Consider the following 25,236-nt stretch of genomic DNA (forward strand, 5'->3'; position numbering starts at 1 on the left):
TTGGAGTGGGTCCAGAGGAGGGCCACAAAGATGATCAGAGGGCTGGAGCACCTCTCATATGAAAGAGGCTGAAAGAGTTGGGGTTGTTCAGCCTGAAGAGAAGGCTCTGGGGAGACCTTACAGCGGCTTTCCAGTACCTAAAAGCAGCCTACAAGACAGCTGGAGAGGGACTTTTTGCAAGGCTATCGATGTAGTGATAGGACGGGGGCAATGGCTTTGAGCTGGAAGAGGGTAGGTTTATGTTGGATATTAGGAAGAAATTCTTCCCTGTGAGGGTGGTGAGGCACTGGCACAGGCTGCCCAGAGAAGCTGTGGATGCCCCATCCCTGGCAGTGTTCAAGGCCAGGCTGGATGGGGCTTTGAGCCACCTGGGCTAGTGGAAGGTGTCCCTGCCCATGGCAGGGGGTTGGAACTAGGTGATCTTTAAGGTCCCTTCCAACCCAATCCATTCTATGATTCTACCAAATTACATTCAGACTAGAAAAATGGAAGCCATCCTACAGGAAATCCTGGTTTCTGCATATTTCTTCTTCCAAAACAGAACATAACCTTGAAGCTTCTTTTACAAGTCAGTTTTAAGACTCAGGAAACTCCTGATGCTGCTCTGTACTGTCAGTACATGATATCAGTACTGATCTGAGAGAAGGGAAAAACTCTTTGAGCTATGCTGGGAATGAAAAGAATAGCTCCCCAGTTAAATGCCTGTGAAGAGGAGAGCCTAAAATAAGAGGATTTCTGTTGAATGAGGAGCCCTAAGGCTGATATTTCACAAGGTACCCAACAGTAGCTCCAGTAGTCCATAAAGTACTGCCAGGTTTCCATCTGCATTTTCCAAATCAGTGCATCATCATGCAACATGCTGATTTTGATGACATACATTATTGTTTGACAGGTTCAAAGTCTGAATCTCAGTTTTAGCCACAATACTTAATACTTCCAAAAATCATACTTGAGACAGGCAGAAAACACTGGGGAAAAAATAGCCTTCTTTATAAAGCCTGTAAACAACTAGTCAGAGAGTATACAGGAATTTTGTATCAGAAGCAGCAAAAGCCACTTTTTACTTTTGAAGAGCCACTGAGTTCTTCAATTAATTCAGTAAAAAAAAAAAAAGTCTCTCTTTCCATCCCTCAGCAGTGCACCTCACCTGTGACCTGGTGAGCCAGGACTGCTGGTGGCAGGGAAGGAGGCAGTGTAGAGGGGCTGGGCACAAGGGGATGCTCCTTCCCTCAGTGCCTCCATCCTCCACTGGCACCGGCCCAGGCTCCAGGCATGGGCAGTCACCACGCCACAGGCATGGCACGCTCTGCTCTCCCTTGGTGAGCTTTACTGGGTGTCATCTCCGGCATCAAGCCCTCACTGGTGCAAAGGGGCTACTTGTTGGCCCTGAGGGAGGTGTGCAGGCTGCTGTGATTCAGAAGAGAGGCTCATGGCACATCATGCTGCAGTGCTGTCGCTTACAGACTATAGGGCTGTAGGTAGCAGACCCCCCTCCCGCACTGGGGCTATCCCTTTATTCAACAGAGAATCAACATCTGCTGAACCAACAGTGATCAACCAGTGCTCAGCATGCTTAAGACTGAAATTCAGATCCCTGTTCCAAACCAGATACAGCAGGAGCTTGACTCTGTGTGCCCTACATCCCAAATGTGTGGTTTTTATTTTACTTTATTATTATTTTAATAATTATATATAAATACAATAATAATTACAATTATTACCAAATATGGTTTTAATTACTGGGGTATGAGCTCCTTGGAGGAGCCTGGAAGATGGATGATGAAGGAGTTTCCTCATTATGATAATGAATTCAGTCTTGGATCAGAAATCTTTTCTGTTGAAACTGACTAATTTACTGCCACAAAAAGTTTTGGTCAAACCACTATTTCCTGTCCTGCTCCTCCCAAATTTCAATTGAAAATGTCCTACTGTGCTTTTAGAGAACTTCATTTGCCTTCCTGAAGTTTCTTGCCTCATACATTGTACAAGTTTCATAGCAAGTGGAACAGCAATTCACTGAACAATTCCAATTCCCCATATTAGTTCCTACATTTTTCAAAAAACCTAAGACAGGACCAGTGGAAGAGTAGTCTGCAAACACATGACCAAAGACTGAATCACAGCATACGTAACCTACAGATACTAAGAAGTTGCACAGATAACCTTCTTACTATTACTTACTAAGCTTTATTTTGTGCAACATGAGTTTGTAAACCCAATAATATTCTTTTAATAGCATTTTTTTTAACTTATAGCAAATATCATACAAACTAAAAAATAAAATTCTGCTATATGGTGTGATATTGCCACTCATCTCTGCTCCCCGAGCCAACTACGTACTCACAGCAGTGGTATGTTGTCATCCTCCTTGTGAACCATTGCTAGAATAGGCCACCTACCAGCACACTACAATGATGTTTTCCGATTCTGACTTTATTTCTACCTTGCAGTACATTGAAGGCAAGCAAGGGAACAGGCTCTAACACTCCTTGTACTTCCTCTCTTTTGCCTTGCACAAGGGTTTTCCCATCACCTTGCAAAAGCAGCTTCCTTTTCTGACTCACGGTTGTTTTATTTTATCTCAGTTTTCCTCCCAAACCACTGCGCTACCATATTGTTTCCCTCCCCTAACTTCCTTCCTGGCTGGCTTTTGTCCTCCCATGGTTAACCCCATCTCTGGAGGACCTGAGGTACTTCACCAGTGAGTTCAACTATCCCAGCTCCTGCTCTGTAACTCCGACCTTTTCCATAACGGATTTGCACTACTTGCCTTTCTGCTTTAGCCAAGCCACTTGCTCCTCCAGTTGAACATCTTCAAAATAAACAACTTTTTACTCCATCCTCCATGCTGTGCCACAAAAAAGGGTTTGAAAGCTGAAAGAGCAGCACCTTTCCCCTTTACGTCTGCTTGGCTGCCCCGATCCAATCTGCTAGGGTCAGGTTCTGCTCAGCATCATTGCTGGACCTTGCCCAGGGAAAGCTGAGTCTTTATGTAATTCAGATGCAAGGCTTGGCATGTGTTAACAGCAGCTTCTAATAATTTGGACAAGTTTACTCGTTATTTTCATTTAAAATGCCCAGAATAACACAACCGATAACACTGTCCAATTCACTACCAAATTTCACCCCCCTGCTAGATTATTAGAAGCATGGGAGTATTATAGCTTCTGAAAGAAAAGGTTTTGAGAATATTTTAACATTGGTAAAATTAATTTTTGCCCTAACTTAATTGTTAAAATGACCTAGTTGCTGTAACTAATATTTCCCAAAATAATTCAAAATGATTTTGTAGATTAGGTAATTTTTAGAACAATTATAAGCAACTGAAAACCTGATATGTAGCAGGGCATCTTAGGTAATAATAACAGCCCTGTTACAAAAACTATAAAGACATATCTATCTTCCACCCACATACCTACATATATACCTAACCACTGTCATGTTCTGGGTGTCTCCAAAGGAGGTTCTGTCAGAACTTCCATCTTAAATACCTCTATAAAAAAAATACCTTTACCCAATAAAAGATGTTGATATTCTTAAGGGTAAGGTTCTCCACAAGATAAAGGTGTACAACACTGGGCTGCATTTATTTTTTATAATATTTTTTCTGTATACATTTTTGTGATAGCTGTTTTGCATATATGGAAATATTTTAGCATGAGTAATAGATGGTATGCTTTTTACTGCTGCATATATTTGTGCAGTATTGCACACAACCACACATGTTTTGATGCTCAGGTTGGCAAATTAATCACCGCAATGGTGGTGAGGCACTGGCACAGGTTGCCCAGAGAAGCTGTGGATGCCCCATCCCTGGACAAGGCCAGGCTGGATGGGGCTTTGAGCAACTTGGTGCAGTGGAAGGTGTCCGTGCCCATGGCGGGGGATTGGAACTAGGTGATCTTTAAGGTCCCTTCCAACTCAAAACATTCTATGAATCTACGATTCTGCTTGTTCCACAACTGGGTGACCTCCATCCTTATTACCAATTCTCAGTTCCATTCAAAAGAAGTGACACTTTTTCATTAGATTATTAAACTGACTTTGGTGACAAGACTGAAATTCACATATTCTTGTCTGTAAAGATATTCATTACGTTGTTACAGTACATTGCATTTTCATATTTGAAAACACTTAAAATAAGACATACTTGGAAGCTATCAGACTACTTGCAAGTAAAGATTCACAGCCTCCACACAGCTGAAAGGAAGAGTTTTAAGAAGCAAATTTTCAAGAAAGGGATGTCAAACTTTGTAAGGCAGAGAAGCTCATTATAAGGACAGGTATATAAGCAAAATGTTAAATATTCGGTCAAAGTACAGACACACTCAGAAATTTTGTTATAAAGCTGATACAGAACCCATTTAGTAAGATGAATGTGACTCCTTTCCTGTTCCACAAAATTTGCAAGATTCCAAGATACAATGCTGTGTTGAAGGGAAACCAAGCTCTCTCAAAGGCTACTAAGAGAAATCTGCAGCCTTGTGAAGACAGAAATCTGGCTGGAGCATCCACCTGTGATCTAGGACATTTGAGTTCAAGTTCCTCCTTTTTTGTACTTGAGCAGGGACTTAAACATGGGTGTCCCATAACTCAGCTAAGTGCCCTAACACAAGTACACAGACTCCTGGCAGGATTCATCTTGGCCACCTCCAGGTGTCTCTGCACAGGGAATGAGCCAGCCATGACTCCCAGTGTCAGGGGAGTCTCAGATATAACACCTTGTGCTGGAGGAAAGGCTGAGGTCAGGCCACATGAGCAGATACTCCAAAGTGACCACCTTTACCTGTTTAATCTAAGGACACCTTGGGATAACAAGCTCCAGTGTAGCCACCTGTACTGTAGATGGTGACATTTACTTACATCTTCCCAGCTAAGCTTGTTTTTCTTCCTGGCCAATAAATGTTTTATTATTTATACAACTGGACAAGCTTCAGTACAAAAAGACTCATGCAAGATGACAGATATGTATGCTATGAATCTAGCTATATAGGTTTTTAAAAGTGTCCCCTTTTCTATCATTTTTTTTGTACTAACCTCAGCATTAAACTGATACATAATTCAGGAAATGTGCACTTCAATAATTTTTTTCAGGTCTAGTATCAGTAGCTCTCACTACTAGTAATATTATCAAAGATAATACATAGTATCAATAATAGTCATATCATTTCAGGAATTCTGAAACCATCAATTCTATTTAACCTGAGGAACACCCCTTCATATTTTGTTTACCTTAAGGATGGCTACTTCTCCCCTCTGAGACAACGAGCAAAATGTGAAAGCTGAACATATGCAGGATAAACCAAAATCAGCAGTATATGAAGTTTACCTGGTAGTGATTTTAGAATGATTTCTAGTGCCAGGATTTCTGAATTATGGCAATCGAGATTTTCTCACAGCAGAGAGAAGGCTATTTTTAGCTTACACATATGAATTGAGAGTAGTATAGACTTTACAGCCAATTTGGAGACAGCATCATTATAGGTACTTACCTAAGCTTGATCTTGTGTTAGATCGCTCTATTATCGCATGCTTACTGGGATTGTTTAATACTGAACGTTTGGCAAGTGAGATGTCTGCTGTGACTCGTGTAATTGATATACTGCAAAAATAAAATACAGTAAAATAAAACAGAATGTTATTTATCTTGCAGGGGTGTGGGGAGAAAAAGAGATTCATTTAACAGTAGAAGATGGCTAAGACTACAGGAAAAGAAGTTCTTCTCAGCAGCACAGTATGCTCTGTACACTGTGAACAGAGAGGAAATTTTATTTAACTAATACTGTTGCAAGAACTACTGGTAAGACATCCCCCTTTCTCACAGTACCAACATGCAGTATGACCACTGACTGCAAAGCGACAAGTGTCTGGGAAGAAGCAAGGCAGAAAGAGATCAGAGATGTGCTGCAGAAGATGGGACTTCTCTGGGAGCTACAGGCCTGCTGTGGTTAGACTTTGCACCAGTATTCCCAGTATGAATCAGCTGGTTTCTCCTTTCTCTAATTTTGATTAATTTGTTGAAAGGTACCAAATGATAACCTGGCTTACTTTAGCCATATGTATAAGACATAAAGGGATATGCAGACTTAACAGGTAAAGGTAAGGCTTAGCAGGAAACTAGTACAGCCATATAACTATGTTTATTGTTTAGTTTAACATATGTTTTTTCACAGAGCAAGAGTGACCTATAATTTTCCAGAAAGATCCAGTAGTATACACTGGTCACCTAAAAATGGGGACAGCACACAGAAGTGTGCAAATGAAAACCCTGGGCTGTGTATCTGGCAGGCTCAATTTTGTGTTTATGAGAAAAGATGAGCAAAGAAACAAGTGGTTACTTCCAGTTGTTTGCACTGACCTGCTACATAACCTTTGCATATTCTTCCTAGGAAAACAGTTAACTCAGTTTGTTTTGCTTTACAGAGTCAAAATGCACCCTTTGGATAAATTACTTTTCAAATTCTCTGGTGTACTGAGGTTTAGGGGTCACATTTTTCCAGTGCTGAAAGTTAAATCAGATTGACGATATCCCCTTGTTCTTCTTTGCATGATTTTACATGCAATTTAAAAGCAGGAAATGGATTTGCTAAGAACAGGGAGGGCTCCTTCCTAGCAAGCACAGTCAGATGCTGTTCATCTGAAATGTAATCAAAGAGGTCATTTCCCAATGAGCTCAACATGTGTATATGTTTATTTAAAACCCTACAAAATGTAACAAAGCCAGAAGTTAATATGGAAAAACAAAATTATTTGTACAATACTGATTAGTAACATCATTTTGAAAACAGGCATGATTTAACTAAAGCTAAAAACATAACCAAAGATTGTGATTTCTGGCACAGCCCCTCGCAGATAATGCCATTAGTCTTAAAATGAAATCCAACATGTAATTTGGGGTACTCAATAGTTATCTTTATTTGCTAATTGATGAACACTACAAACTTTTACAACATTTTGAGTTTTGTTTTGTTTTTCCTGCCAGTCTTCCTTCCTACACAGAATATAAAATATTTTTTTTCCTTTTTGGGAATTTGAAAAATTGTATTTTTCAAATACGATCATGGTATATTGAATAAAGCTAGATTTATCAGTCTAAAAATACTATTTTTAACTTTAAGATTTTTATTTCTTTTTAGTCTTTTTAAGGTCATTTTAATGTCTTCTGAAGTATGTGACAGCAGGAAGAACAAGTCTGCTCTTGAAACAAAGGGTATGTATGTTTACGTAGTGAAACAATTGCAATGAGGGTGGGGACAGCAGCATGGCAGTGAAAGCAGCAGCATGAATCTAAGAACCTCCTGCACAAACTCGTTGAGGACCTTGAGTACAAATTCAGATTGCTACTGAAGTTTAGGATGCTTCAAATCCGCTACCATAGACATCAATTGCATTGAGAGTATTTGTGAATTCACCCTACCACAATTGGATCTACAATTGAAAATTAGATATGCTTTAAAATACTTCAAGACAGAAAGACACAGTAACTTTTTTTTTCTGCTTGCAACACTCACAATTTTGGTACCTTCCAATTCTGAAGGTACATATCTAAGATTTGAAAACCCTGACTAATACAATGAGGGACTGCTAAGTGGTTAGGTATCAACAACACCATTCTGACAGAGAAAATACCACAGCTTAGACCGCAATGTCTGGTATTTTAAAGAGCTGAAGCTATTGACAGAAAACGTCAGGCTCCCTCTTGAAAGTCTGACAGCACCAGGGCAGATAGAATAGTGTTCCTGCTCTGCCCACCTCCAAATGAAATAGAACAGTAACTCAAGTTACAGATATTGTAACCAGACCTTCCTGTTTTCTCAGTTTTTCCCCCCAAATGTCAACCCACTAGCACGTATTAATCTGAGGCTCAATCTAGTAGCAATATAATTACATGTGGAGAACATACCTTACAACTCTGGTCCATGATGTCTGAATTACAGAACATGCCACTGCTTTTAGAGGCAGATTATCATTTGACATTTGTACTATACTAATACCTGGAGGTTCAAATATCAATCAGGTTGGACCTCGCCTAGTACACTGGGGGGGATCGGCTGCAACAGCACTCAGATGAAAACCCAGCAAAGTGTAGCCTGTCTGCTACCAAAGGCGACCATATTTCAGCAAGGTGGGGGACTGCCCCACCCCCCAGAAGTCTTTTTGAGACTTCCTATTATAGAGTCCAGCACTGCTGTCAAACCAAGCTCCCATTCTTGGGGGATCAAGAGTTTGACAATCATATACATTGGACAGTCTGAATCTCCTATCACTCTTCCCAAGTTAGATGCCGCTGTAAGGAACTAGAGCTGAGGAGGAACAGTGCCCCCCGTCAGCTTGTACAGAACCCAGGAAGCACTGATGAGGTATCACTTGAAAAATACTCTAAACTTTCTAAGAGTATATATTTATTACATCTACAGATAAATATCTAGCAATTTAGAGCGTGAATGTCACAGTCATCAAGATGACATCCTTTTTCCACTCTCAACAAATACATGTCCCTGAACACATCCCACGGCAACACAGCCTGTGTGCTCTGCTGAGGAAATTTAAAAACCATGCTACAGCCCACTGATAAAGGAATTGGCTGCTGTTCCTAATTTTCTACAAGAATTATGTCATTATTTCTTAAAAATCTGGTAGTACCTACACAGGACCTGAATTCCGGTAGATTTGCATTGCAAGGTACTTACCGCCCTTCGAATCTATGTTTTAAAAAATCGAATAATGCTTTTTGCATCATATCTGTTACCTAGAAGCAAACAAACAACAAATTAATAATCACATAAGAAACTCATAATACTCAATGCTAATAATAATATGTAATAAAGTTGCCAGGAAGTCATATCTGAACAGCTGACTGGAATATTATTTGTTCTTTATCTGAATTCTGATACAAACTACAATACAAATAAGCAGCCATCTAGTAGAACTAAAAACTGTCTAGATTTCTGTCTATGATATAAATTGTGTTATGCAGCTTAACGACCTTTGAACACTCAAATACAAATGAAGTGCAACAGCTTTGGCAAATGAAACCATTTTCAACAATCACTTACCTCATATCCCTTCAGAGAAGGCCCCACTAAAACTACTGGTCGCATAGAAGGCACTACATCATAAGGAGGGATGTGCTCTGTCTACAAAACAGAAAAAGCTTTCAGCATCATAGCACCTAGAGAAAGTGTTACACATTACTTACTACATTAGGAACTCTGAATTTCCAGTGATGTCACCAACACAGGAATCATGGATTCATTAACTTTTCCTGACCACTGGTAGTAAAAGATAACGACATACCAGGTTCAGGAATTTCTTTTGAAAAAGCTTTTCTTTGACTTTTGGTTTTCCTGCTGTTTTTGTATTTGCCCTGGATAGCTACAAAACCGTTACTCTGGAGACATTCACATGTCCCACTCCACAATTCCTAACTACTAAATTGAAAAGGTTATTTCCAACAGTTAATGATTTGAAATGATCAACTCTAGAGCTGTGACATCTGTTTCCCACAAAAATTTTATGTAGAAAAATTATGGAAGTGAAAAATAAAACAAAAATGGATGGGAAAAGCATAACACATCTCTTTTTATGCTCAGATCTGCCCACTGTTTGACAAAACATTGTGACACCACTGCAAATTCCCATAGGAGCACTCATAACCCGACTTCCACATTTGCATCTGCAATTCACTTGCAAATGAAATGAAAATAATGACTGATCAAGCTAGTATTTCTAGAAATTTTTCATAAACAGAGCTTGGGATAGCAATCTTTCCACTTTGGGAAGTTCTTGTCACCACCCAAGAATGGATTCGGTTAGTACATTATTCACCAAACTACTTACTGATGTCTCTTGCACAGTTTATAAAAAGTATTTTAAAATATGAAGACAGAAAGACTGCCCGCTTCCAAAGTTTGCAAAAATGTCAATATTGTTAGCAGAATAAAATACAAACAAATTAAACTGGGTTCTTTAATAAATGGCTATTCAATACTATCACCAAGAATGAGTGTTATCAGGAAGAGTTCTTGTTTGTAAGAGAGGGGCTGGTTTATCTTTGTCTTGGGAAAAATGATTGAAATCCAAACCCAGGAACATGTAGGTGATATGGAAAAAGGTATGCCAGATCTGTTCTTCAAAGGTCTGCACAGTATAAATACATCAGTCAAGGTCACAGAATACAGTCATTGCTCCTTGTTTCAGTACTCAATGTATCCCAAGGTGTTTCACAATAACATTAAAGTAAGTATATACATTTGGAAACACAAAAACACAAAGACATACATTAATACAGTAACAGCACAAAATGCTACACAAGCAGCAGTCTAAAGCAGTCTAAAACAAGGAAAACATTTTTGTGAATGTTTTTCAACATAATTTATCCTATTTTTTGTTACCTGTAGTTTCACCAGATAATTAGTAACGTAAGAATGAACAGCAGTGCCCAAGGCATCATAAGCACGTGAATTTCTTTTACATAGTGCAGAATCTGACTCAACACATTTCAAAGCAAAACCCTGCAATTATGCTGTGCCAGTATCAAAATGCAGCCCTCCACTGTTCTTGCTAGTATTACTAATAACCTGATAAGCCTATTAAGAGACAGATCTTAAGAAAAAATCATTACAGATGTGTAAGTGCTTATAGCATGAACATCCTGATCTAACAGATCTTTGTCTTAATGTGGCTGACTCAACCAAAGGTATTCATGCCAGAAGTTACCCAGCTATTTGAAAATTAGGGAAAGCACAGAAATTTCCTTATTTGATGGAATATGGGGTATTTTTAAAACCTGTTCTGTCGAAACAGGCATTTTTTTGTCTAATCTTTACAGCCTGAAGTAATGAAGCTGTCAGCAGAGAACCGAGTAAAAGCTATCTGACTGAAGTATTCAAGTTCTTTAATTTAGCATTAGAGAATCTAGTATTTTCTAAGGGACTAGCACCGAACTATACAGCTTTCACTTGCAGATTCAAGCTCAAACGTGAACTTGGAATAAAGGCTAGCACAGTTTTGAGCATACAGCTTTTGCTCAGTGGTTTAACTATATACGTTAGTTTAGGACGCCCATCCAGTATCTACTGTAAAGGTCAGTATTACAAAACCTACTATAATCAGCAATTATTCTGATATGGAAGAAAAGAGGCCCCACAGAATGGAGAGATGGGACTAGCCACCATGATGGTCCAAGGTGGTTTATCTAGAAGCTGCATCTTCGAAAGATGCTTATGTAGATAGCATCCGATACATGTCAACGTGTATTATTCCTTCTTACCATTTATTTTTGGTTATAAATATGATTAAGTAAGAAATTACTCAGAAGCAAGAAACTGCTATTGATTTCCATAGTAGGCTGTGAATGACATTGTACTTAACAGACCCTAATGAAGCAAATACTGGTGACTTTGGAAATGAGAAGGATCCTGTATTATTTAAAAGAGTTCAAGAAAAAAAGAGAAAAAGAAAAGCATGTATTTACTAAATGTGAGAGCACCCACAGCATGGGCAATAGTGTCACTTGGCACTGTTTGTAAGCACTGTAACAGTCTGCTGTTACCTGTAGATTTAACTGTGTGGTTAAAAACATGTAAGTAAGAGCTAAGAAGACTAAAGATTTTTTTTTTTTTTAAAAAAAAAAGTAGTAATGTGGTATTCTACTGCATAGTTTGACTGCAACCTAATGTCTTGATGATTTATTCCAGCAAAGAACCTAGAAACTTATTGCAGTTTGCTGTAACAGGATGCCAATTGCATAATTCTGTAGTTATCTGGGTTATCCATGGAAAGACATTGGCTCTCCTGGGAACCACCAGTACCATTTCGAATAGCTGAGATACTAAAAAAGTCTGACTGATGGATGGCAAGAACATTTGGCTGATAATTTATACATGACAACAGGAGAAACTCAAAGTAAACCGTCAAAACAAGTATGCATTTTTTCACTGGTCTTGTCCACCTATTTTGCATCTAGTGAATTAGAAGTTTAACTACTGACTAAATTAAAAATACAACAGTTTTGACTATCGGTTTTCTAAGCACAATCTGAGTATCTGATTAGATTCCAATAATGATTTCAATAGACTGAGTTATAAGGAAAAAAAAAAACAAAACACTTGAGAAAGATAGAGATGGAAAGAATAAGTATGCACTAGAGAGGTGAATTACATGGATTTGTTAGAAATTTCTCAGACTTTTAGAAGGCCTAAATGTGTCCTATTATTCCATCAAAAAGGGAAGTACTGTAGCTGAGTTTAACCGACATGCTGAACCTGGGAGTGTTTGTTTTCCTGTACTGAATCCACTAACAGCTCGATACATTTCTTCCTTAATTCTGTAACAGCTGCATTGTTAATCTGGGGTAATAATGCTAATGATGCCAGTGGCAGGATAAACACAGGTCATGTTGATACGCACTTACCGATTTCTGCTTCTGCTTAGCTACAGCAGCATGGAAAAGAAACAAAGAACAACAAAGCATGCATGTTATTGGCTTGTCAAAGGACGCAGACAGTTAACAGGACTAGAAATGTGACGCAGTGCAGGTGAGCAGGTGGACAGATGGGAGCTTGGAAGTCGGTGTTACCTTCTTAAAGAAGGGCATTCTTTTCTCTTTGGAGTGGGGTGATGTTACACTGTTTGCACTGGGTTTGGGGGAGCGATGGTTTGCTGGAATATCATTTTCTTCTGCATCTAAGCCAGTGGCATCTATGTCTATAGCTATATACAGACAAACAATTCAGAATTATCAGATGACAGGGAAAGATAGGTTAAAAAGGAACTAACAGGTAAAGAGAAATAAAACTGTCCAGAGTAATAAATAAAGAAAAAAAAATAACTGAAAAGTCAACCATGAGTACAAAACACAATAAAACAAAGGGAAAAATTTACAGGTGCAGTACATTAGGATTAGAAGACAGAAGGCAATCTGTAACAGCCACTATAATATTTTCCTCTGACCCCCTTTTACTCTGCTACACCAGACATACAGATAATTACAAAAGAGAGCAATGGCCAAATTTGTTCTTGTTACACCAGTGTAAATCCAAAATAGTTCACTGGAATAGGTAAGATTTTCACCAACGTAAACAACAGAACTTGGCCAACAACATTTGAGTTATTTTATAGCAATAAACACTAATTCAAAATGGGTATCATCAACTGAAATTTGAAATGTCACTAGCATGTCTATAGGAAATCAAGAAACAGAAGAAAAATCACTTTTGAAGACAAAAATCAGCCTGATACTGGTACAATAGTATCTGTGTTTATCTCAGGTGGACTACAGTTGGCATTTTTAAACGTTTTAACTAAAAATGCACAGTAGTTGAAAAGATATATTTATTAGAAATAATAAAATCAGACCTATTAATACCGAAACTAAAAAACAGTGAGTAGCATAAGAAAAGAGATTGATCCCAGCTTGTCTCAGAGACCTGAAACCTGTTACAAAAAGTGAGGATGTAGGTAGGGCAAAATGGAAGTGAAGACAATAAACCACTGCTGTTCAACTTCTACCCCAATAGAATATACAATGCTTATACCATAGATATAAAATCTTTACCTCCTTGAGCAAGTAACAACAGTTTAAGCAATAATCACCATGGACTCAGAAACAAATACATTTACAAAATGCAAAGCCATGTTACCCTGAATGTTGTGTCCGACAGGTACCTGCTAACTACATCTGAAACAAAACCAAACCAATCAACCAAAAAAGCTTTCTTGTTTACAATGCTCAACCCTGATCTTACGTAATGTATTAAAATATGTAATAAAATTTGTCTTCAAAAAGCAAGTATGTACACAATAGTGATCCACAAACATGCTGTACATCACCCTTGTGTGTAAAAGATCTTTACCCACCTCCTGACACACTCTGGTAGCACACCCTTACCTTGCCGTGCCATTGTGTCAAACTGGATCTAATTCTAAGATCTGCAAGCTTTATAATTTGCATTGAATTTATCCAAAGCCATAATTAATCATCGCGAACTATTATGAAACCACCTGAGTGACCTTTCAGCTGCTCGATGAGTGGGACATCAACTAATACAGTGGCATGTGCTGTTAAACAACAAGTAAGTATTTCTGTCAAGCCTACGTGCAGCTACTGATTTAAAGAGACATTTGGGACAGTGATCTCTTCCTTTGAGTGAAGTATATTTTCCCATTTGAATTAGCCACAGATCTAACGTGGCTAATCCTTGAGTTACAGAACCGTGCCTTTGAGCCTGCTCTTGCCAGGAACGCCTGTGAGTAGATCCCCACCCTGTTTCTGTACTCCTGCTCCTAAAAACAGCCACAGAAATCACATAACATTTTCTTCTAGCAACACTGTTCCTTCACCCTCTTCATAAGTATAAAAAGAACGTATTATCTTTTCTTGAATACAGGCCAGCACAGATGCTATAAATCACTCACAATAAGGCATGTTAAAACCCCTTAGGTTTTATATTCAACAAAAATAATCAGTAAAGAAAAATTAAGGTTGTTAAGCTTTTCCTGTAAAAAAGAAATGCAGCATTTGATCAGATAGACATCAATATCTCCTTTTTTCATTCTGAGTCTTCACACTATGCAACATCTTCCATGATAATTCTTTTACTATTAATTATCTTCAGTTCATTGGGGTTTCTTTCCAAAGTAGTCTTCACCATTATCTTCATCCTGTTTGGTGGTCCATGAGGACTATATGGATTGATTACTATATCAATATAGTATTATTTAAATGGCTATGAGCCTCCTTTTAATTTGTTCTTCACCAGTTCTTAATCTTGTTGGTTTTATTTTTGTGACACTATTTTATATTGAAAAGAAATCCCTGACTCAAAGTCAAAAAACAAACCTCTTCAATTCATTAAATAATTTATGTATTTGTCATTTATTATACTTTCAAAAAGAGGAGGCCTGGGAGTAACTGTTGAACTCTACCTCAAACTCACTTAAGTTCTTGTGTTAGTCACAAATTCTGCCTCTTTCACCCTTCTTGGGATGTCTTAAGCAAAAAAAAAATAATACTGCAGACCCAAAATCTTAACATCACAGAATAAGCTAATATGCACTATTCCTAAATATTCTTCAGATTTTCAGTGTATCTGAATAAACTTCATCAAATTTCCTTCTTTCTCCAGAAAACCATGTTCCTGAAAACTACTGTCTGAAGAAATGATTCATGCAATGAATGCTAGCATGCTAGCATGGCTAGCAATCGGTCAGTTGGTAACCTAAGTATGCTGTCTGATCTCTTACCTCTTAATTCTGTGCAACATTCTAGAAATTTAGTACGTACTGATCTCCAAGTGTTTCTAGGATACAAAAGAATATTATAGCATTTCAGATGCTCTAACTAGAAAATTACAAAATATGTCCATGGACACTTTTACTGCAAAAATACAGTTGTTGAAAAAGTGGGCCGTAACAGTAAATGTGACAGTTTAAAGCCACTGTAAAATAAAAGATTAAGGTGTGTTCTACAGACTTGTGATGGACACAGATAGTAAACTAAAGATGTAATTTTCAAAGAACAAGAGAGGTAGGGAACTTGAGTAGAATTTTGATAAAAAACCTGCAATTGTAATAAAGTTGGTTGTTACAAACAAATTGGTGGTTTCCCAAGAAAGCCAGATTTTTCAATCAATTTAATCAAATGAAGCTACCACCCAACTTGATTAACTACTCTGTCTCTCTCTTAATGCCCATGTAAATACTTAAAAACCTTCAGGGTCATTTAAGATGCCTGCTCTGTAGACTAGGCTCCACATAAACTTGTATGATTGCAAAATACATGCCTCTGCCTCAGTAGACAAGGTACTAGCAACATTATTATTTTCTGATTTTGAGCATTCAAAATGTACATTTTCTCTCTCAGGAAAAGATAAAACATCCAGCAATGCAGCAGCTGAATTGAGTATTCTTTTTTTAATCTTCTGCTATGCTTTTTTGAAGGAGCTAATGCCAATTTCCTCCACCAACTCGTGATGTATTTGCTTCATACCTCTTGAATCCAACCTAACTAAAGTTAAATCTGTCTGTTGATGCTCTAAATACAAAGCAGTATTTGTGAAAAAATTGTTACAGAAGGCAAAAAAATCCAGTATGCTAGAATTATGGGAAGAACATCCTCATTATCAGGATTGTGAAACTAAAGGTTCCTGTTGTAAAATAATGGTGTTCCTGATGGTACTGCAGAAACCTCTTTGGAATTTTTATTCTTATTGCTGTTTTTTCTCCTGTACCAGAAGGTATTTCTTGTTCAGCAGGAGTGCTCAGACCAGACCAAACCTCTAACTGTCCTACTGCAATGCAGTCTCATCATTTTATTATGTCTTTGCTGTAAAACACCATGGTAAGAGCAGAGAGGGAATTTTGTGCATTGCTAACAGCCCTATCATTGCCTAACTTGCTGGCATTGATTCCATTACTGCAGACCTACCCAAAGCAGCCTTACAGGCAACACAACCACCCAACCTTACACCTATGAAGTACAAGGAATAAGAAAAACAGGACTAAATGCATATGAATTTTAACAGATTAGGTGCATGACTCTGTAAACCAAAGGGTTCATGACCTACTCACCAGATGATGGAGGCGTCGATTTTCTGGAACTAGGAACGATGTCACCCAAACTGGATGAAGAGTTTCCTCCTGATTTACTGGAGTAAAGCAACACATTAGTTTGAAGTTTCATAGCTTTCTCAGTATTTACTCTAGGTTATTTATTACCTGCCTTCAAAATGAGCTGCTTAGCCAAGAGACAAACAGTATTTCTGGCAGTGGTATAAAATATACATCTTACACAAATTGTATGTACATTTCGAGGGCTGAGGAACTGCAAACATCAATCATGCTCCTTGTTCTGCTGTGCAGCTTCATTCTGCTCTCACTACCTTGTGATGTTAATGAGATCCAATTATTAATGTGGCTACTGATACACTATTATTAATATTACTATCCATTACTAAGACCAATTCTTCAGTCAGTGAGTGAATCTATTTCCTTTAGCGGAAGAGTTATTGATAGCTCCCTAAGGAAAATGCCAGTGTGTTTGCCTAACATCTTTGCAATTTAATTAAAGTACAAATTATTTTGCTATCTCAATACAAGGTAGGACTTAGGAAAAAAAGAAAGCATCTCAAACAAAGACAAAGCAGTCTAGTGTTTTCTCAAGTTCTGCTTTGTGAAAACCTACGCAAGTTGTGAAAATGAAACAGTATTTTTAGTAATTTTATTTAAGTTACCATAACGAGAAAAGCAATGAAAAGAATGTAAGAGAGGCTATTTCACTCTTCAAATAATTAATGTGGTAGTACTAGTTTCAACTTCCTCCAACTTAAAATATTAATAAAGTACTAAGTCAATGCGTTTGTGACATCGGACAGTATTATCTCCAGTGAGGAGTTCTGCAGAATGCAAGCCTTCACAACTGGGAAAGGGACCAAATCACTGGGTCAGATATGGCTGTATCAGAAGCATCAGGAGAGAGATAAGGAACCTGACACCCTCCTGCTGAGTACAGCATACTCCTGGGAAAGGCATTTCACAGGTGGTGAATGTGGCTGAGCACTGCAGAATCCTGGTCTCCTCCTAGCATAGCTTTTCAAACACTGCTGCCCTTCCTACCGAAGTAGGAAAGCCCTTCTGGCTTCCCAAATGTTTCCCAGCTGTTTTCTCACTTCCAGGTCCATCCCACTCAAGACGTAGTGGAAATACTTATTTCCTGTATACCCAAAGGGAAGTAAGTGGCATTTACTTCCACATGTGTTGATGTCTGGAAAACTACCTTATTAAGAACTGTACAGTGAAAACTACTTTATTTAAAACTCTACAGTAAAGATGACATTATTATCACCTTACAATATCGTTCAATACATTCAGATACTGAATCTTTGTGTTTATGTAATGATGGCTGCAGTCAGAGACAACAGACTACCTGACATGAAACTTCCATCATAAAATGCAGTATTCTTTAAAGCTTTATTTGCAGAAAATGAATTTGAGAAGATCAAAACATTTTTTTCCCTAAGAGCTAACTAACAGGCACTGGCTTCATTTTACAAATAAATTAATCTTAACATTTGCTGCAATTTCTAAAATCAGCTTGAAAAGTGTTTAGAAATTGTAAGACCATGAAAACAAGTAACAAATGCTAAAGAATTTAGAGACTGATTTTAAAGTAAAAAAAAAATTGTTTGCACATAGTAAATGTACTAGCTGCAATGTATATTTGAAAATATTTTATAAAAATAAAATGGAATAATAATGATTGTAGGCTGCCACAGACCACCTATCTAAATATCTACTTTCTCTCTCAAGTGGCAATGACATTAATTACATAAATAGGCATTACTTCACAGATTAAAATGTTTCTAGCTGCCAATTACAATAATTAAACAGAACTGTAGCATACACAGCATTAACTTCCAAGTCCTGTTACAGTCAATGCTACTTTTTTAATGATTTGTTGTTATTACCTGGAGTAGAATTTTCCTTGTTTTGCCTTTTGTTCATGCTGCAGCCTCATGTTTTCTAGTTTGACTGGGCTTGGTATGAATCCTATTTCACAGCCTTCTTTTACCAACCGTCCTATCCACCAGTCATTATTAAATTTCTACAGATAAAAAAAAAAAAAAAAGTCATATTCTAAGAACTTATTATATTTGGGATCATTCTGTTATTATTTTTAATTTGCAGCTAAGCCATTTTATGTAATTCTTCCCTGCAGTTAATCACTGTACTATGTTATTATGGCAATGAAGAATTGTGGTAATATTCAGAAATACATTAAAATAATTATACCTTGCAAATTATTCAAATGCTACAGTACTTAAGTAGAAACCTTCCTTCACAGACTTCATGACTCTCCCTGGATTTTATAGCCATCCATTTCAACATCTTTTATTTTTTTCAGCTTCACAGTCTTTCCCCTCAAACGAGAGAGCTGCTTTTGTTTGCCCTTGATGTTTCCCCTTGGTGGACACCAAAGATTTCTTCTGATCTGATCCTACCCACTGCAACCATTTTTACAGCTCTGTAATAATCTATTTTTCTTATTCCATTATATTCAATTCTATATTTAAATAAAAAATACTACTTCTAAAACTCCCCCACTTCTCTGAACTCACTAAAATCTTCTAAATATGGCTACAGTCCACTGCTTATATACGTTCCGCTGCATAGAGCTCATGCGATCTGCATCATAAACATATTATGATAGGTCCACAAGGAATGGATATCTTTGGATAACTAAAAACCCCTTACAATTATACAAAAGCACAAGATAGTTGAAATATCTTTAATTTCATATAGATGAAATTCAGTTAACAACTATACATACAGGGATTTTAATTTGCTTTTTTTTTTGCAGAGGTCCGTAAAGCAGAACTATTTGCTTTTTCCTTTATTATTTATTCACCATTTTTGGAGAACAGGTCACTGTTATGTATGGCCCCACATGAAATTACTCTAGGACAAGGGTCCTCAAACTTTTTAACCAGGGGGCCGGCGCGCGGATGCAGTGGCAGGCAGTCATCTGCGGCTGCTTGGTTTCCCCACCCAACCCCCGGCGGGGAGGGGTGCGGGGGGTTCTGTAAATACCGGGGGGCCGGATTGAGGACCCTGGGGGACGTATCTGGCCCATGGGCCATAGTTTGAAGACCTCTGATCTACGAGTTCCACAGGAATAACTACTGTCAAATAGGAATTTTGGATAATTTGGATTATTATTTATGAAACTGTAAGAGAACATCTGAATAAGAAGATGCCTTCTTGAATCTGAAGCTAGGAATGTAGATAATATAGTGCATGTTTAATTATTTAGTAAGTGGTTTTAACAAGTGTACAGTTAGGAATAAAAGGAATTAATTTCCCCAAGAATACAATGTTGGTGGATCAAGGATACACAACCTAAATCACAGTATTATCTTCATTCTGGCTACTAGAGAAATTTTATGATGATTGAAAGAAATGTTAAAATATTAGCTAAAAAAAAAAAAAAAAAAAGATTTAAACAGACACACTTTTAAGCTCATAAAATATAAGGAGATCTATAACATTCATCCAACAGGATGCCTTTATGAGTAAGAATACCAACATTTAATAGGGAGCTAATCTGGAATAGCAGTTTCTCAAAGCTGTAATAAGACTCACACATTGTTAAAATCGTAACTCTTCATTAGAAAAAGCTACCTCAAGACAAGCATGTGCATTTAAAATATGTTGGATAATATAGGCGGAGCAAGACTAGCAACTGAGTCATTGGAGGGTGCCATTATATGGATCCGCTCCGTGGTATACATGAAGTCTGCAGAAGTAGTATCACTAACTTGGTAAAAGGAAGAGATAGATAAGTAAAACCACCATTAAATTACAATCTGAAAAGCCACTACTTTTTTATGCTGTCCTACAGTACAACAGACTACTATGCAGCAACACTGATTTTATTGTAATTGATAGAAATGCTAAAACCATAAGAATTTTTTATTTGCACAAAAATAAAGGCATGTGGAATTCACTCCTGCAAAGTCTCAAAGCTAAATGCTGTGCTAGGATATGAAAGGGAGGATAAGATACTTCTCCAAGTAAGTAATACCACACACAATACTTTCTTATTTTGAAAAGCAATAGCAGAAATCTTGGTAGTGAGGTGTCCAGCTCTCAAGGTGCTGGCTGGGATGAATGATTCTCTGTAACTGATCTGTGCTTGAAGTACCAAGGGAAACACAATTATCAATTAAATGCAAAGCAAAATTATGTCCGTGCATTAAAGCCTCAAAAAATTCAGGAGTGACTAAGAAGCAGTGCATGTTCCTTCATGCAGGAAGGAATCCTTCATCTTCGTACGTGCTGAGTTCTCATGAATGTAACCTCATAATGAAAATAAATTTCCCTCACACTTACTGCAGTACTTTTCACCATTGCCCATGTACATTTTGAACGGAGGTTTTTCTTGTTTGAGGCCCTCTCAGCAACACAAATTGAATACTCCTCACAGACAAGAAGAGGACAGCATTGATCCAATACAGCATTACTATGCAGGCAAAAGTTACTGGGTATTAACTTAAATTTATTTATTTGTAGCAACTAGTTAAGTAGAAAATATAAAAACAGCACTGCATTTTATAGTCAAATATAGTTTTTTCACTTCTCATATGCAAAAATAATTACAGGAAGTACCAGAATTGCTGAAGGCACAATATCTGATGGGATACAGAGCCCTGGGCAGTGCGCAGGGCATGGCCAAGGAAGATGGAGGGAGAGGATGCAGCTGTGTAGGGAAGGGCTGCTGCTCAGGGCACCCTCCTGAAGAGGCTGAACATGCACAGACGTAAGAGATGCCACCAAACACAGGACCAGAGACTCCCAGACAATGTTTGACTCCTTGCGGAGCTCTTCCCACCTCTCCATCCCAGTGGTGGACCTGGCACAGGTGCAGGGTCCCTTCCGCAACCCAGCTCTGGCCTAGCACCGCTGGACAGTCAACTTTTGTTAACTGCTTAGACAGAAAACCAGGTATTTTTAAAGGCAAATCAGTGCAGAGTGCCTGTTCTATTACACCTGCAAGAACATTTTAATCTGTTTTTTCTACTTCTCAGCACTACATGCAGCCATAGACAATGTAAGAACTCAGCTGAGCTAAGCTTCCTTTCAAGGCATTTCTGGAGATCCAGAAAACTTCAGGAAACTTTTTTTTACCCCCTCATTTTCTCCCATGCCTATTTCCACCTGAGTCTAAGCTGTGCTGTAAGGAAAAAAGCATAAATTCTAACAGAAAACCTGCTAACACCGTGTTTCTGGTTCATATGGAAACAGGGGAAACACTTGACATGAAGTCTGAGATTACCACCTCGTTCAAAATGCAGATGGAATATATGACTAAACAAAATCATTTTATCTAACCAAACTGAGCCATATTTTCCAGTGTTTCCAGACTCACCAGAGAATACTGATGATTTTCTTTTGCCAAGACTCTGTGCCTGCTCATCTTTACTTTTGTCAGAAGACAGAGGGGCAAGCAATTCTTTTGTACTAGCATCAGACAGAAAACATATTTTCTTGACTACGTAACAGCCTGAATCCAAATTATCCCTTTTTTGTGTGTTTAATGGAAAATTATGAAAATCAGTCATCAGTATGAAGGCACCAGTAGTCCATTTATTGTGTTTCTGTAGTCTCTGTCCACCTGTATTTATACCTTTGTATCAGGAATGTTTCTTGCTTCTGCAGAGCACCTGCACAAGCAGAATCACTGTGCACCATCGACTATAACTACTGAGGAATTTTCTGATAATATAAAATGGGACAAAATTTAACTTCAAATGCATGGCTAAGTTGCTCTGATCCTTAAGTTAACTTTCTGGTTGTTCTGCTATGAATTTCCATTTCCAGATGGACCACTTTGTGACAAAACACAATGGAATATGACCAGAAGCTGGGAGATCTCATAAATTGAGGGAATCATTCAGAAAGAAGCAGTGGGCTTCTAAGGTGGACCTGTATGGGAAAGTTACCAAGTTATTTGCTTTGGATTGTCTTGCAAGGAGCAGAGAAAGAAAACAACTGTAGGTATTTGAAATTGTAAAACCTGAAAATTTTCCAAGGAAAAATAAAGAAAAAGAAACCAATGCAGCAAATGCGAAGTGTCTTTTTTGACAGCTGCTATGATCTTGAAACATCACATCAGTTCTTCAGTATGTAACTTAACAAAAGGTTGTCTGTGCTAGAGAAGTAACTTCAGTGAAAAAAAGGGAGACCTGAGGATTTTGAGGTTAATCGAGATTGAGTCACATAAAAGGGATTCAAAGGAATCAACCCTTGGCTGCTGAAGCACAATGAACCCTCAGAGTACTAGAACAGTAAATGCCACAAATATTATATCGTTGAATATGCAGATGTCAATTTTTAACACTCTAAGTGATTTTTACTAGGGAAGAAAAGCACTTGCTTTTCAAACTTCATTAATTTGATTGTAAGTATTTTGTGCCATTGCTTTTACAAGAAGAGTGTTTAAAAGAACATTGAGTTCCTTATCCTTATACACGTTTACCTTATTTATGTAACATTTGCATAGTGCTTTGACATTGTGAAGTATTATCTTGATGTTAGGAAACAGTAGCACGATTACTCAAGTAGACCCTTAAAGAGAGATTCGCCTGCTCCTCTGGCTTTACTTACTTCTTTAACATGAAGAAAATCTTTAGCCTCAAATGAGATGGCCATGCCTGGGACTGGAACGTCGTCATCATGAGCTGCACTGTACCCAACATTTGTCCGAACTGCAAATGCAACAGGTTTTCCCTGCAAAACAAAAGAAAAACAGCATGAAGATTTCCCTCGCAAAACATACATATGTACCAACATACACATAGAGGATGACTCCTGTAGGTTATCTTTTAAAAATCAGAACAGTTATAGAGAACTCTCAAAGCATCCATGTAAAACATCCTGAAGTATCACGTTTACTTACCTCAGTTGTTTAACATCAACACATTTGATAGAATACAGTATCTTTTTTTCTAGCTACTAGTGGTCTGATTAATTTTGGGATAAGTCAAATCAGTAATTAGAAATCATGTACTGGCTGGCAATCCATATGCTATGCTCAGCTTGCAGTTCTGCTGCCACATTTGTCAAGAGTTATGGAGCAGCACATACCAGCTCCCAAACAGTCTTCAGGGAAATCACAAATTAGCAGGAGCAATGCCAGCAGCTGCCAGTGACCCCTAAGCAAGACATCTCACTGCAGAGCCATTCTGAGAGTGCAGTAATGTGTCCTCAGATGATCACGTTGTTACCAAATACCAGTGTCATGGTTTAACCAAAACCAGCACAACCAGCCACAAAAAGATTTGTTCGTTCCCATAACTCATACTACAACCTATACTTGTAGTTGGTATCAGCGAGTTATGGAATTTTCATAAGTTTTATTTTGAAGCAGCAGTTGCAGTTAAGAGTCAGTGCCTCCCCTGCCCCGCAGCTGCTCCCAGCCTCCTGCACAGCTTCTCCTTCCAAGCCCCATTGGTGCTGAACACCCTTCTGCACAGGTATGGTTAAGCAGGTAGTAAAAGCTGCCATCCAGTTCAGCCCAGCCTACAGCTATAGAGGGCTTTGTCTTCTCAAAGGCACAACCAGAATACAGAACAACCTTTATTCTGGTTTATTCTACATCAAACAACACCTTAAGCTTGCTCTCCCGACAGAGGATATCACACAGTATCCCTGGGACCCACTGTTGTCCTACCCCAGGTTAAACTTTTAGCACACCCCAAAATCCTCCATCCAGACTGCTCTTATGATCTAGTCTGAAGACCCTATACACTACGCCTGGTAAAATAATTTTAAAGACAGGAACTGAGTCTCAGAGGTGCTCACGAGTGAGTGAGGAAGGCATGACAGAATTTCTAATCTTAATATATACTAAAACTTCTACCAGAAAACAATTTTAGCTTTATTAGTTGGTATTCATCATCACTTCGGCTTCGCTAAAAATATGGTACTTTGCTAAGATGACAAGCAAAAAGAAATGTATCTCATTTCCTATGGAAGGAATTGCTTCCTTTTGTTCTTGAAAAAGAGGATATGAAAATACATCCCCTACTTCATGACAGCAAACCCAAGTACCTGAAACCAAAAATGGTGTTGTATTTTTCTGATTACCAAAAAATCCCTGCCTGTTCCACCCAGGATTACTCTGACAACTTGCACAGTGCTAGAGAGCAGAAATCTGCCACATTAAAACACATGATAAAATAATGAGGAAGATATATAAAGAATTCTAAAGACAGTATCATACCACCTGGCCTGGAAAGGACAGTTGGAAATAAAGGGAGAAAAGGTTCCCTACTGCTTAATTTAAGTCTAATGTGCTGCAAAAGCCACAGGGTTCCAATGAAGCAAATTTTAGAACTTCTTAAATAGGCCTGTAGTTGACTGAACTACCATGGTCAAACAACTTACATCTAAAGTGCACATTCTGGGAAGGCTTTTTAATTTAGAAGGAGAAACAAGCTCTTTCACAACAGTGGGGTCAAGAGCGTGTGTGTCCAGAAGTGAAACTGGTAGTTTCAATGGAAGTAAATTTTGGAAGGGGACCACAGAATGGGCTTCACGTTTATGTGCTATTCTGGATCTAAATAAATATTTTTACATAGAGGTGAGCAGGAAATGATTGGAAATAGATTTTACTCTATTCTGTCTGCTCCTTCTTCTGGAATTAGTGGAAGAATCTTTAGAATTGTAAGAAAG

General features: G+C 38.1%; 1 protein-coding gene across 9 annotated transcripts in view; it reads right to left on the reverse strand.

The window, feature by feature from the left end:
• The window catches only part of CACNB2 (calcium voltage-gated channel auxiliary subunit beta 2), a 269,587-nt gene that overhangs the window by 19,908 nt on the left and 224,443 nt on the right, over nt 1-25,236 (reverse strand). For 6 of the 9 annotated variants that reach the window (XM_080382793.1, XM_080382797.1, XM_080382796.1 and 3 more), the window contains 7 exons: nt 23,167-23,289; nt 18,468-18,604; nt 16,573-16,649; nt 12,581-12,714; nt 9,057-9,137; nt 8,691-8,749; nt 5,493-5,602 (listed from right to left, as the gene is read on the reverse strand). In XM_080382793.1, coding sequence (XP_080238919.1) covers nt 5,493-5,602; nt 8,691-8,749; nt 9,057-9,137; nt 12,581-12,714; nt 16,573-16,649; nt 18,468-18,604; nt 23,167-23,289 — 721 coding nt within the window. Of the gene's footprint in view, nt 1-5,492; nt 5,603-8,690; nt 8,750-9,056; nt 9,138-12,415; nt 12,436-12,580; nt 12,715-16,572; nt 16,650-18,467; nt 18,605-23,166; nt 23,290-25,236 lie in introns of all 9 variants that reach the window. The other 3 variants (XM_080382800.1, XM_080382801.1, XM_080382799.1) reach the window with 2 other exon arrangements.

Source organism: Falco punctatus (assembly GCF_963210335.1).
Source record: "Falco punctatus genome assembly, chromosome: 4".
NCBI classification, from domain to species: Eukaryota; Metazoa; Chordata; class Aves; order Falconiformes; family Falconidae; genus Falco; species Falco punctatus.